This window comes from Salmo salar, chromosome 25 (genome assembly GCF_965601325.2).
Source record: "Salmo salar chromosome 25, fSalSal1, whole genome shotgun sequence".
NCBI classification, from domain to species: Eukaryota; Metazoa; Chordata; class Actinopteri; order Salmoniformes; family Salmonidae; genus Salmo; species Salmo salar.
In genome coordinates this window covers 39,510,397-39,525,098 of record NC_138315.1, presented here as the reverse complement: position 1 = coordinate 39,525,098, position 14,702 = coordinate 39,510,397, and the positions used below count along the sequence as shown (strand labels likewise).

The 14,702-nt window shown below is 42.6% G+C and overlaps 2 protein-coding genes across 4 annotated transcripts; one reads left to right on the top strand and one right to left on the bottom strand.

The window, feature by feature from the left end:
* Nucleotides 1-1,469: 1,469 nt before the first annotated feature.
* LOC106586720 (SPRY domain-containing protein 7) lies at nt 1,470-10,467 on the bottom strand. Its single transcript, XM_014174286.3, has 5 exons — nt 10,311-10,467; nt 10,046-10,162; nt 5,324-5,490; nt 4,056-4,158; nt 1,470-2,785 (listed from the first exon to the last, which is right to left on the bottom strand). Exons 1-5 carry the CDS (start codon nt 10,414-10,416, stop codon nt 2,688-2,690), a joined length of 591 nt encoding a protein of 196 aa, XP_014029761.1. The 5' UTR covers nt 10,417-10,467; the 3' UTR covers nt 1,470-2,687.
* Nucleotides 9,465-13,943, top strand: trim13 (tripartite motif containing 13). 3 transcript variants are annotated; one of them, XM_014174285.3, is made up of 2 exons: nt 9,465-9,765; nt 12,147-13,943. In XM_014174285.3, exon 2 carries the CDS (start codon nt 12,153-12,155, stop codon nt 13,407-13,409), a length of 1,257 nt encoding a protein of 418 aa, XP_014029760.1. In that variant the 5' UTR covers nt 9,465-9,765; nt 12,147-12,152; the 3' UTR covers nt 13,410-13,943. The 3 variants fall into 3 exon arrangements, with proteins under 3 accessions (XP_014029760.1, XP_014029758.1, XP_014029759.1); XM_014174283.3 differs by lacking the exon at nt 9,465-9,765 and adding an exon at nt 10,859-11,409; XM_014174284.3 differs by lacking the exon at nt 9,465-9,765 and adding an exon at nt 11,423-12,065.
* The last annotated feature ends 759 nt before the right edge of the window (nt 13,944-14,702 follow it).

Sequence of the window (14,702 nt, the reverse complement as noted above, 5' to 3'; positions counted from 1 at the left end):
CTTTAAATGAGGACTCAACTAATTTGCCAGTTCACTTCAACTATTTAGAAAGGAACCAATATCTTTTTCCAACATGCACTCTGGGTTTTAACAAAGTGTAGGACAAGCCATTCAATCAGAATGCATTATCGGACAGCTAGATATACCTACTTACATTTTGGAAGCTAATAGACTGCATTTAGTTAAAATATGAGACATAATAATTGCAATCCGTAGTTACTATTAACATTTGATTGCTATTTATTCTGTAACCAATAGAATAACTGCAGAATAAATAATGCTGTAATTGAAAATTGTACACCCAAGGTAGGCTACTGCCCCTTTAAGAGCTAGAATAGATTTTGTGCCCTGTTGTGATTCTCACCAAATCTGTTGTCTACTCACACTATTCAAACCCCACAATCAATTAATAGTTTAAAGCTCTCTTAGCCTTTAGATCACATATTGCAAACAAGTCATCTGAACTAAAAACGTCCTTGACAATCACTAAAAAATATCCAAAAACAGCAAAAAAATCCCGCTAAACTGCACATCAGCTTCTCTTTTGTGGCAACAATGTGAGGGTTTTTGGCAGGGGAAAGGGTGTTACAGTAGTCTAGTGTGTCAGGGTTTATGGCGCTGCAGTAGTCTAGTGTGCCAGGGTTTATGGCAGGGGAAACGGTGCTGCAGTAGTCTAGTGTGTCAGGGTTTATGGCAGGGGAAAGGGTGTTACAGTAGTCTAGTGTGTCAGGGTTTATGGCAGGGGAAACGGTGCTGCAGTAGTCTAGTGTGTCAGGGTTTATGGCAGGGGATATGGTGCTGCAGTAGTCTGGTGTGCCAGGGTTTATGGCAGGGGAAACGGTGCTGCAGTAGTCTAGTGTGTCAGGGTTTATGGCAGGGGAAACGGTGCTGCAGTAGTCTAGTGTGTATGGCAGGGGAAACGGTGCTGCACTAGTCTAGTGTGTCAGGGTTTATGGCAGGGGAAACGGTGTTACAGTAGTCTAGTGTGCCAGGGTTTATGGCAGGGGAAACGGTGTTGCACTAGTCTAGTGTGTCAGGGTTTATGGCAGGGGAAACGGTGCTGCACTAGTCTAGTGTGTCAGGGTTTATGGCAGGGGAAACGGTGCTGCACTAGTCTAGTGTGGGAATAATGACAAGTGAACCTGGGGAGCTTTGCGTTCACATTGTCCTAAAAAAAGGAACCCGACCGCAGAATTCAAGTGAACCAAACTCAGACCACATCTCCAGATGGTCTCAGTTCAGTTCGGTGCCTCTTTTGAGTGGTCCGAGTTCCTTTGGAGTGTTCACGCTGTACAAAGAAATAAGCGAACCGCACTGAGTTCACAAAAATTGTCTGAAAGGGACCAAGTGTGAAAGCACCCTTAGGTGTTGTGCGAAAATTTGTTCAAGCCGAATGTTTTTAACTTTTCTAAAACACAACCCCCTCCCCACATACTATTAAACCAATGAGTTCCAAAATAGTTCAATGCTTCTAGAGACAAGTTTCTTTAATGTATTCAACAATAAGTATTCAGATGTGGGTTAATATTCAACATTCATCTCATTAGTGCAAACTAAAACAAGCGTTTAACATTTCAGACAGTTTTCACACTTCAAAAGGAGATATGTGTTCATCTGACGGTTGAAATAAAGTAGGGTAGGACAATGTCACATCCACAAATACAGGGTTGGGGAATAACTGATTACATGTAATCTGATAACCCCCCAAAAATACTAATCAGTTACATTAACAGCAAAATTGTCATAAGATCACAGATAATTTAGAAAAACTAGATTGGATTACTTTCACATTTTCTAACACCTCTTAAATGGAATGTAATCCAAAAGTAATCAGAATACATTACGGAGTTTGGGCAATCCAAAAGTTATGCCTCTGATTAGAATTTGACAGGTAACTAGTAACTAAAGGATTACATTCAGAAAGTAACCTACCCAACCCCAATTTGGAATAACCATCAGAGCCGTGACAAATTACTTTAAATGACAGATCATGATCAAAATATGAGAAATCTAAATACGAATAACTAAATCAATATCAATTATTAGGGAAACAAAACATTGAACATTAGTGTCAGCTATAAACAAATAAAATGTGTATATATATTTTGGGGTGTGTATGCCCCCACATATCAATATGGCATTAAGAGTTCATTGAGATTCCATAATCAAACCATATATAAGTAGCAGTAAAGAACACTCAACATGGCTTCTGGTCCAGAACAATGGACATGTGTAGTGATTGCACAACAATACTGTCAGACTCAACACCTACATAGAAACAGTTTAAAAACTATTTTCAGAAAGCAGCAGCAACCATAACAAATTGTGGCAATGCAGGATGATTACAACTGAAGCAAAGCAATATTGACTAACTTGACTGTCTTTCAGCTGCAAATGCACACACACACACACATTTTGGCTACTCAATGCCCTTCGCTGACTAGGGATCAGTTTTCTTACTGCTCCAGTGTTGGCATCAACCAAGAGCTAAACCAACTGGTCCCAGAACAGCTTTAAAGTAGAGTAACCAGAACACACAGAGGGACACTCAAACCAGATGGAACGAGGGTGAGGGTCACAGATCTCTGCGGAGCAACAAGGAGCGCTGAGGGTTGTGTGTGTGTGTGTGTGTGTGTGTGTGTGTGTGTGTGTGTGTGTGAAGGCCTGGAGGTATAACGAGGTGCTGGTCAGAAAATCTGCTGCTCAAACAGGATCTTCTCAAAGCCTTGCGGCGCCGTATGGTAGAAGTCACTGAACTGGCAGTCTAAGATGGCGCTGTCATCCACTGGGACAGAAGAGAAAGATCAAATCAACATGGGTTCAAGTTAGTGTTTCATGAGGATACTTTAGCGGGTATAACTCACTGACTGGATCTCAATTTAGCACTTCATCGTTAGTAACTACATGGGAAATCCTGTGTGCAAGCAACAACAAATAAACAGTAGTATTAAATTACCTCAACATCGTATGCCTCCAAAAGGAAGGCTGTCAGTTTCAGCTTTGTACTTACTGCCCTCTTGTGGCAGAAAAATAGAACCACCATAAATCATTTTGGGGCAGATTTACTAGGCGTTTGAGCATGTTTTTCTCCACTGGGAATTAACCAAATGGAGAGCAAGGGTTAACATATATTATGTTAATTCAGGTTAAGAGAATTAATAAAATATGAATTACATTTTTTTTTTTTTTATGTTGATATTGGTGGTTTTCCCTCCTGAGAAAGTAAGAATCAAATCAACATGTCACATGCACTGAATACAAGTGTAGACTTGACTGTGAAATGCTTACTTACAAGTCCTTAACCAACAGTGCAGTTCAAGTAGACTGAAGTAAAAAGTAATAATAAAAAGTACCACAATAAGAATAATGAGGCTGTATACAGGGGGCACCGGTACCGAGTCAGTGTGCAGGGGTACAGGTTAGTTGAGGTAAAGTGTACATGTAGGTAGGGGTGAAGTGACTATGCACAGATAATAAACAGTGAGTAACAGCAGTGTACAAAAGAGATGGGGGGGGGGGGGGGGGGGTCAATGTAAATTGTCCAGTGGCAATTTTATTAATTGTTCAACTATCTTATGGCTTGGGGTAGAAGCTGTTGAGGAGCCTTTTAGTCCTAGACTTGGCGCTCCAGTACCACTTGCTGTGCGATAGCAGAGAAAACAAATCTATAACTTGGATGACTGGAGTCTCTGACAATTTTATGGGCTTTCCTCTGACACTGTCTATTATATAGGTCCTGGATGGCAGGAAGCTTGGCCCCAGTGGTGAACTGGGCCGTTCGCACTACCGTCTGTAGCGCCTTGCGGTCGGATGCCGAGCAGTTGCCATACCAGGCGGTGATGTAACCTGTCAGGACGCACTCGATGGTGCAGTTGTAGAACCTTTTAAGGATCTGGGGACTCATGCCAAATCTTTTCAGTCTCCTGAGGGGGAAAAGGTTTTGTCGTGCCCTCTTCACGACTGTCTTGGTATGTTTGGACCATGAATGTCCCTGTGCATGCAGCTGTGTACACACACACACACACACACACACACACACACACACACACACTCACCATAAACCACCGGGAACACGGTGCCCCTGATCCCTGAAGCTGGACAGTGCATATTCTTCCCATTCAGATAGAGATTCAGCTCCACATGGTCGTATGTGATGCCCTGAGACGAAAAACAACTGATTAGATTCCCTGTACACCTTCTGACTGAATTTCCCATTAGCTTGTCCAGAGAGGAAGAGGTAAACAGAAAGGTTTCACTCTTGCCAAAATAAGCCCAATGTGTATCTATGGCTTTATTTTGGACCTAAGCTTGTCACCTGCCTTCCTGACAGCGACTCCCACTGGGCAGAGACATGAGCCTCTCTTCATTATGTACAGGTCCAAGAGGCTTCTAAACAGCTTCTATCCCCAAGTCATAAGACTCCTGAACAAATAATCAAATGGCTACCCAGACTATTTGCATTGCCCTCTCCCCCTCTTTTACACCGCTGCTGCTCTCTGTTATCATCTATGCATAGTCACGTTAATAACTCTACCTAAATGTACATATTACCTCAACTAACCGGTGCCCCCACACATTGTACTTGTGCCCCCTGTACAAAGTCTCACTATTGTTATTTTACTACTGCTCTTTAATTACTTGTTACTTTTATTTGTTATTCTTAGCCATATTTTTTTTAACTGCATTGTTGGGGCTCGTAAGTAAGCATTCACTGTTGTATTCGACGCATATGACTAATACAATTTTATTTGATCTCTGGCCTAGCCCAATCCACCTCTATAGAGGTGGGACTTCCTCCAAAACACCTTAAGTAGCCTCACCTGTCCATAATCAGTGTGACAACCTAATGGACTGGAACAGAGATACTAATTAATATATAATTGAGATGGTCTCATCTCCGACCTAATGATGGGAGTCGTTGTCCCAAAGGCAGGCGATCTCATTATTGGCCTGCTTATTACCGTTTCCTACATGGACAGATTGACAGGATTGGACCCACCCACTTCGCCTCTTCCGCTCTGACTGCAAGCATGACTGTGTAGTGTTTGGAGAACGTGTTTATTGTGTAGTTTAAAGCTAAAGACTAACGTTTTTTTCTTTGTATAACCTGGATGCATTACTGAGAAAGTTTTTCTGCCAATGTATTTGGTGTTGGACTGCCTTTTGTTCGTCAGAAGACAATATTGCTGTGTTTCAATTATGCCATGTGCTTTCCTTGCTTTGTTTGAGATGTTATAGAGCATGTTCATTAACGCTTTAATAAAGACCTTGAGTATATGTATAAAACCAGCTTAGTTGCACCCCAGCAGACCAGTCCACTCACCACAATGTCCCCCTCCTGTGGAAGGCTATTGGCAGGGAGGCGGTTCTTCTCCTCGTTGTTGTGATACATTGAGCCATCATGCCTCAGGACAAGGCTGTTGATGTCCTGCCCCATGGGGACCTGGTTCAGGTTCACCTTCTGAGTTGCCACACCTATCCCCCATATACCTGCACACAGATGTCAGAACCTTTAAAAACAAGCTTGCCAACACAAACCGTACAGTGCTGGTCTTCAAACCATTTTACTTGAAGTTCAGAGGTGGAACTATATTGGCATATGGTCATTTCGACTACAAGGAGAGCATTCCTTCTAGTCAATGTTTTGGCTAGCTTGGACTGGCTTTTTTTTTGCTTTCCAGTATCACTTCCAGCAACTATGGTTTGTGTGTAACCAGGCTGGTGTAGTTCAGGACAGTAAGTATGTAGACTTCTACCCACACGTACCCCCAGTAGAGGGTGTGTTACTGTAAATCCTATAACCATTGGAGTGGACCGAGGGGAATTCCCTCTACCTGTAGCCCTGCTTCCGCCAGATGGCGCTATTATCCTTACGTCGTTTGTCATCGACGTCGCGCATTAAACTGCAGAGCTGGTAATACACTCGTGTCCCCTGCGACCTGTTCGTACATAAAACATCATTCAGGCTGCAAAGGCATCATTTTCCCCCTTAACCTGATTTAATGGCCCGCCAACCTAAAAATGGTTAATATGCATACAGTCTTAACAAAACACAATATTCCAATTCAGCCAATCAGGTTGAAGCAGTCTGTTCACCCCAGGATGAATGCGATGCGCAGCAAGTAGCATTAGCCACTCTAGCATTGTGGTGAAAAAAAATGTGTTTTGTTAAAACGGTATGCATATTTTCCCGGCTTTTTAACCCGGCGGGCCATTATATTAAATTGAGGAAACTACTTCTCCAGCCTGAATGGAGGATGTTTTATGAACGAACCGGTCGCCGGGGGACAAGAGTATTAACAGCCATGCAGTTTAATACAAGATGATCTATTATATTGACAAGATGGTCGAGTGACCACTAACCATATAAAATACATGTCCTCAAAGATGGAAGGCAGGCGAGATGAGGCAACACCAGGTGGGACCATTATAGCCAATGAGAGGGCAGATAAGTGAACAGGCACAACGTTGCCGAAATGCCACATGAATGTACCGATAAGTTGACGCACAACAACCTAACCATTACATAACTTATATTTGATCAAATAAGCCTCAGGTGGCAAATTAGAAATTCAATTTGTTGACCAAGATCGATACTCATTGACCTCCATACAAAAAAAATCCTCACTTCGTGGACAGTTTTTGGGCAGAGTAAACCCTTTCGCGTCGCCTCTTCCTGTCTGGTTTAATGCAAATGACAAACGACGTAAGGATAATAGAGCCATCTAGCGGAAGCGGGGTTTTGACTAGGTGGTATACAGCTATGACAGGAAGTGACTTAGGTTCAGGTTAAGAATAGGGTTAGCTAAAACCTCAGAGAGACTTCCGGGAATGCTTGCGAAACACACCTGTATGAAAGACTATGGAGAATAAATATGAGTTCATCATAGTAGAGCTGTAGCACCGCCCACCGGTGATTTGAAGTCGATGAACGCTGGGCGATCTCTGAGAAAGAAGTAACTACTGAACAAATATATAAAAAACGCCACATCCAACAATTTTACTGAGTTACAGGTCATATAAGGAAATCAGTCAATTGAAATAAAATTAACTAGGCCCTAATCTATGAATTTCACACGACTGAGCAGGGGCACAGCCATGGGTGGGCCCACCCAGGGAACCCAGGGAGTCAGGACCAGCCAATCAATCAGAATATGTTTTTCCCCCCACAAAAGGGATTTATTAGAGCCAGAAATACTCCTCAGTAAAACATTTTTTTTATAACTATTAAACAAATCTAAATATATTTTATATTTGAGATTCTTCAAAGTAGCCTCCCTTTACCTTGACAGCTTTGCACACACTTGGCATTCTCTCAACCAGCTTCATGAGGTAGTCACCTGGAATGCATTTCAATTAACTGGTGTGCCTTGTTCATTTGTGGAATTTCTTTCCTTCTTAATGCATTTGAGCCAATCAGTTGTGTTGTGACAAGGTAGTGGTGGTATACAGAAGATAGCCCTATTTGGTAAAATACCAAGTCCATATTATGGCAAGAACAGCTCAAATCAGCTAAGAGAAACAACAGTCTATCATTACTTTAAGACATGAAGGTCTGTCAATATGGAACATTTCAAGAACTTTGAAAGTTTCTTCAAGCGTAGACGCAAAAACCATCAAGCGCTATGATGAAACTGGCTCTCATGAGGACAGTCACAGAAAAGGAAGACCCAGAGTTGTCTCTGCTGCAGAGGATAAGTTCATTAGAGTTACCATCCTCAGAAATTGCAGCCCAAATAAATGCTTCAGAGTTCAAGTAACAGACTACTCATCAACTTTTCAGAGGAGACTGCGTGAATCAGGCCTTCATGGTCGAATTGCTGCAAAGAAACCACTACTGGCCTTTCTAGGGAGTTTTTTCAAACCACCGTGCTTCTACACCTGCATTGCTTGCTGTTTGGGGTTTTAGGCTGGGTTTCTGTACAGCACTTTGTGACATCAGCTGATGTAAGAAGGGCTTTATAAATACATTTGATTGATACCAAAGGACACCAATAAGAAGAGACTTGCTTGGGCCAAGAAACGAGTAATGGACATTAGACCAGTGGAAATCTGTCCTTTGGTCTGATGTTCCAACCGCTGTGTCTTTGCAAGACGCAGAGCAGGTGAATGGATGATCTCTGCATGTGTGGTTCCCACCGTGAAGCATGGAGGAGGCGTGGGGGTGCTAGTGACACTGTCTGTGATTTATTTAGAATTCAAGGCACACTTAACCAGCATGGCTACCACAGCATTCTGTAGCGATACACCATCCCATCTGGTTTGAGCTTAGTGGGACTATCATATGTTTTTCAACAGGACAATGACCCAACGCACCTCCAGGCTGTGTAAGGGCTATTTGACCAATAAGGAGTGTGATGGAGTGCTGCATCAGATGACCTGGCCTCCACAATCAACCAACCTCAATCAAATTTAAATGGTTTGGGATACGTTGGACCGCAGAGTGAAGGAAAAGCAGCCAACAAGTGCTCAGTATATGTGGGAACTCCTTCAAGACTGTTGCTAAAGCATTCCACATGAAGCTGTTTGAGATAATACCAAGAATGTGCAAAGCTGTCATCAAGGCAAAGGGTGGCTACTTTGAAGAATATAAAACATATTTAGATTTGTTTAATGCTTTTTTGCTTACTACATGATTCCATGTGTTATTTCATAGTTTTGATATCTTCACTATTATTCTACAATGTAGAAAATAGTAAAATACAGAAAAACCCTTGAGTAACTTTGTCCAAACTTTTGACTGTGCATAATCTATATCTATTAATGTAGTTGTGTGAGGATCATGGTGCTGTGTGGCTGCACCTATCTGATCTTTCATTAGTGAAGTCACAGCCGTGTTGTTAGGCTGTATTGTCCTGTTCAGCACATAACCTATTGTAGCCGTATTCTTTACAGATCATGTAATTGGAGGCTGTATTAAGCTTATACCTGCCATTTACTATTGTATTTAATTTCCTTTTTTTCCAGAACCACACACACTCTTGGTTAAAACTATTTAAACCATACCTTAAAGTGCCTTAACACATACACTGTGCCGTTCCTGCTTTATGTGAATCAAGGTTATTAAACCACCTCAACTGGAATCCTACCTGTCTATCATCTGTGCCCTTACAAGCACCTGGGAGAGAACACATTCTGCTCTGAAAACATTAGGGATATACAGTCCAACAGGTCCTCCTCCACTTCAAGGAAAACAGACCAGGCCAGGGTTTGGGAAGTCAATAAGAAATGAAAAATTCTTCCTTAGTTGTTCATTTTCTCAAACTGAAGGCACAACCTAAATTCAAGAAAATGTCTTAAGTAGTTGAACATGCCATTACTCAAACCTCGTGAAAAACTGACACGTTTTCATTTATCAAAAACAACTTACATCGAAGGAGTGCCTTTGATTTGAAGGCATGCACATGCGCAGTTCAGCGCAAGAACACCAAAGCCGCCATGACATCTCACAAGTGTGATCGGAGATTTTTATTGGAGAAGCAGTTTACTCCTATCTTCATAGGTCATGGCTAGAAGGGATCCAGCTTTTTTCAAATTAACTTTAAATGTGTATTTTAGGTAACCCTAAACTAATGATGCTAACCTGCTACGAAAAGTAAAATCTGACGTTAATTTGTCAAAAGATGGGTCCATTATAGCCATGACCATCGTCATATTGTAACTGTATGCCTGTTTTATCCTAACCTGTTACGAAAAGTCACTAAGGACAAAAGTTGGATTCAGACGTCCATTTTAGAGCGAGGGACACATTTCACTTTACATCTGGTAAGTATAGTTTCTAGAGATTATACATATTTTGTTGACAGTCCGTTTTTTTGGTGATGCCGGCTATATTGTAAAGTCAGGGTTATTTCCCGTCACCAGCCACCAGAATGAATTACAACTCGGGGAGTTACATTTATTATACTGACTCCCGATGTTACGTCCCAAAGCTACCCTGTCTGATGCGCGCACACCAAAAGATATTCCCCATAGTTCCTTATCCATTTCATCTCCCACACAAAGGTGGACAGTAACGTTACATGGACTCATGTTCAATCATTACCTGTGGACTGGATCTTGAACTCAAAGTAACTCTTGTTTTGGTGCAGGGGAGCGTTGGCGAGGCAACCCCCGGTGCCACATATCCTCCGGCCACTCTTAACGATGACCACATCAGTGCCTGTACAAGTACAAATCAATATTTGTATTTTATTTACGACGGCGTTGTCAAAAACAGCCAGCTGGACAGTAGGTAGGCTAACCCCATCGGCCTTCTCTCGAGCATTTACTGCTTAAAACAACGAACCGTCAGAAAGATTTCCTCTCACCCATATGATGCGTGTCTAACTGGACGGTAGGCATTTCTTTGAGGGGAATATGCCCCGTTCCCCCATCTCCGCAGCATCCCAGACAACACGTAAACATTGCAGCCATTCTTGTGCTAAAATATCCGGAAATGGTCACGCCGACGAAGTCAACAAGAGCTGAAGGAGCTCATGAGAAAAGCTACCATCATAATGAAATAGCGACACCTGGTGGCAGTCATACCACAGTGTCATGAGCCAAATATGCGCTCCTTTCCAATGCGTCCAATCACATTGCTTACAAAGCAGCGGCTCCTGATGGCATGGAAACAAGGGAAGAAAATCAAGGTCAAAATAAAAAAAATTACACGTGACTTAGTAGCTATTGGTTATCAATGTGTCAAGCTTGGGACACATGGCATGATCAAATGTGTGTAGAGTGGGAATTCCATCTCCTATCAAATAACGGGGCAAATGTCTGTAATGAGCACCAATATTGTTGCTGGGTAGGCCTACATGTCGTCAGTTAAAAAGGGAGCCAGTTCAGTAGCCTATCACCAAGTCTTTTGAGAGCACTTCCAATAGGCTACTTTGTATCCATGCACTGGGTATCAGTGGGGATGAAAATTACAATGCAAATTTACATGCACTATTGCCTGGGGTTCAAACGTCACACATAACAATCGATTAACGTTACTTAAAGTTCATAATGACGTATACAAATGGTGCGATAGAGGCAGTGCGATAAAGCCGGGTGACTAAGAACCTAGTGGTTGACAATCTTTCACGCTGTAAAAATGTTTTGCATAGCAACAGCCCGCCTCCCCTCTCCAATTTGCAGGGATCCTCTATATTTTTCCTACTGAAAAATAAAACGCATCTTGTTCTCTAAAAGTAAAAAATATGTACTTAAAAAAACCGCTGCCATTAATATCATTGAGATGTTTTTACTTTCTGCGCGCCACTGTATCAGGCGCGTACTATAGTGCGCGCTATTTGGAGCTGGAAGGTTCGCTAGTGTAGTGCTGTGGCCATGAAATGGTTAATTTTTTCTCCCGGAAAGGGCGAAGTCTGCACAGCAACAAGCGCCATGATTGCGTTGCACTGTGCGTCTCAGCAGCTGGTAAGTGTTTTTTTTTTTTTTTTGGTCCAGTTGCATGTTGCTATACGCTTGCAAAAGCTGTCATAACCATCCTCAATACCTTGCCTATAGGACATACTCGTGTGTGATCTAATTTATAGACTGAAACTTGTTTATACTGAGTGGTAATCGTTGGTGGAAGTTTGTGTTTATGCAGGATAGCTTATATTGCTAAGGATACGTTTCGGGCTATTAACATTAAAGCAGAAGTCAAATCTGAAGTGAGTGGGAACTTAGTCGTTACCATCTCATCTATATATAGACCAGTTGGATGAAACGGCTGTGTCGTGATTGCGTGATATCCCGTCTCATAAAAAAACAAACATCTAGTGTGAACACTAAAAAGTAGGTCGTTGAACATAGGAAAAACATAGGGACCGTTGCGAATGGTTTTTCACTGCAGCAAAATAGTCTGTGCACCTAGGCATGATGTTCCACTGCGCTTTCTATTTTCATATTTTACGCGGGTACACCTCATTTTCCTTTTTGAGGGTGGCTGAATTTTAACACCAGTCGCTGGATTGGATAGTCTGTGCGTTTTATCCAAAGTGTTGTCATGCGTAATTCTAGTGATGTGCATTTCCACCATCACTACCTGTGAATTATTGCGCTGCTGGGTGATGTAGCTAAACAAACGGGTATGTTTAACTGATGGATAGTGTTTTGATCTATTATTTTCGATTTGTTCTCCACTCAAACCTGGTTGTATTTTATTTCAGAACACCATGGAGCTTCTAGAGGAGGACCTGACTTGCCCAATTTGCTGCTGTCTCTTTGAGGACCCCCGAGTTCTGCCGTGCTCACACAGCTTCTGCAAGAAGTGCTTGGAGGGGATTCTGGAGGGGAACAACCGAGGACCTGTTTGGAGACCCCCGTTCAAATGCCCCAGTTGCCGCAAGGAGACTCCTCAAAACGGCATAAACAGCCTCCAGATCAACTACTCGTTACGTGGAATCGTTGAGAAATACAACAAAATCAGAGTGTTACCCAGGATGGCCCTGTGCAAACACCACAGTGGTCAACCGCTTAATATATTCTGTGCCACAGACTTGAAACTTATTTGTGGATTTTGTGCAACAACTGGCGACCATAAAGGACATACATTCTGTGCCCTGGAAGACGCGTACGAGCAGGAGAAATCCGCATTTGAGGAGCTGTTCCAGGGAGTGGAGAGCTGGCACAGCACGGATATTCTATCCTGCCTGGAGACACTGGAAGCCAGTAAGAAAAAGGCGCTCCAGTTAGTTTCCAGGGACGCGGAGAAAGTAAACGACTATTTTGTCAAACTGATCAACGCCCTGGACCACAAAAAGAATGAGATCCTCTCCGATTTCGAGACGCTGAAGTTGGTGGTGATGCAAGCCTACGACCCCGAGATCAATAAACTGAGCGATGCGTTGGAGGAGCAGAAGCGCGCTCTCACCATCGCGGAGTCCTTCAGGAATGTGACCGACCCCCTCTGCTTTCTCGAGCAGATGCAGGAGTTCAGGGAGAAGTTGCGCGTTGTCCGGGAAACGCCGCTGCCCTCCCGGACAGACATGGACGTCGGTCCCCTGGTCAGGAATTTCGACGTCAAAAACTGGGACTCGATGAAGCTCAAAGATGTGGACAAGCTCTCCGTCCCGCACGAGAGTGGCGTGTATAGCTCAACGACCCCGCATTCCGGCGGCAGAGCGCTGGGGAGAGTCGTCGTGTTTTTTGTGAGCCTTTTATGCGCCCTGGTCCTTCTGCAGCCGGACAGCCTGACCGCAGTGTCAGCCCAAATCTCCTCGCTCGGCCATGCCTACCTGCCAGTGCTAGCTGGGTGGCTGGAACTGGCTAACGGTGCGTGGCAGTGCTGGGGAGAGGTACTGGATGCCTGCGTTTGCCTGGTGGGTGCGTTTCTGAACTGTATCCTGAACCTCTTTAAGACACCTGCCGATTTTCTTGACCGCCTTGTAAACACAACTAGCGAATTTCTTAGCCATTGTACATTTCTTTAGATTTCCGAGTGTTATTTTTGCTACATGGATCTGAAGCAAGCTATGTCAGTCTGATATTGAAAGCCTATATTGTCCAAGCTATAAGTAGATTTATAGCAAACACTAGAAAGTTATTCAAGTATTTACAAGCACATATGTATCATGCTTTGTGAATATATATATATATATATATATCCTAAACGTAGAACCATACAACACTAAGTTAAATCAAAACACTGTTGCTGTACATTAAATGTTGTCATTTGAGTACAGCTATTTTGGTGAGTGTTAAGCATCAGCTCTGACCAGGTGCACCATCCATCCTTCTCCAAGCCATATGATCATCACACAGGTCATAGTCTGTCACCTCAGGATATTATTGACTATACATTCCACAGGCTAGATTATGTAGGATAGGCCTAATATTTACATCGAGTTTAAGTGTCTGAGTGTCGTTTATTTTTGCCTTACTTTTAATGACCATCTGTTGAGTTGTCATAATGCCTCATACCCTGTCACCAGACTCATTTTTTGCCTAATAAAACATCAATTTGGTCTTTTCCGTCATCTTTATTTTTGAGTGACAGAGGGGATTTCACAAATTGTGGAGGCACTTTTTTTCGCACGTGTAGGCTACTTTACCGGTCAAGGTCATTAGTGAAGCCTCGATTGGTGCTTCTGCACACGTGAGATGAAATACCGACATTATGACTATGAAATACCATGCACTCGCACAGGCGTTGAAATGCTCGTTTGATGTTCGCCTTCCCTGTGGATCGGTCATCACTGCGCGATTTAACCTCCACGGGGGCCAAGGTGGAATGTTGCATAACTAGGCCTATAGAACAAATCGGCTTCGCTCGTCTAAATATAACATTATATAGTAACTTAATTTGCATTCTTCAAAAATGTTTTGGCCTTCAGGCCTAGGTTACGTTATGACCACAGTGACGATTATTTCTTGGGCGTATGCATTGGGCCTATACATTTTTTTTTGTGCAAAATTGAAAGGCAATAAGCCAAATCTAATTGAATTTCCATTTAGAACAACTAATTATACATGTATGGGATTAAATAGATTTAATCAACTGTCCCAGTCAATGGCAATGTGTGCGCAACTTTGAATGCCACGGATTGTCATATGGCCATGGTTTGCCTACTGGCCGGTTATGCAGTCTATGCATGTTACAAGTAGATGACGGAAGAGCCATTCTTACTTCTAACAGGCTATACTCAATAATTCCATCCCATATGCAACATTGTCTAGAAGTAATAGGCCTATAGCTACAAAAACGAATCTAATTTTTAGTTTAG

Coding starts and splice junctions, on each gene's coding strand:
- LOC106586720 (XM_014174286.3), bottom strand. CDS start 10,416: ATGGCTGCAATGTTTACGTGTTGTCTGGGATGCTGCGGAGATGGGGGA. Junction 10,163..10,310: donor GTTAGACACGCATCATATGG/GTGAGAGGAAAT, acceptor GTACTTGTACAG/GCACTGATGTGGTCATCGTT. Junction 2,786..4,055: donor CGTGTTCCCGGTGGTTTATG/GTGAGTGTGTGT, acceptor CTTCTGTCCCAG/TGGATGACAGCGCCATCTTA.
- trim13 (XM_014174283.3), top strand. CDS start 11,320: ATGAAATGGTTAATTTTTTCTCCCGGAAAGGGCGAAGTCTGCACAGCA. Junction 11,410..12,146: donor ACTGTGCGTCTCAGCAGCTG/GTAAGTGTTTTT, acceptor ATTTTATTTCAG/AACACCATGGAGCTTCTAGA.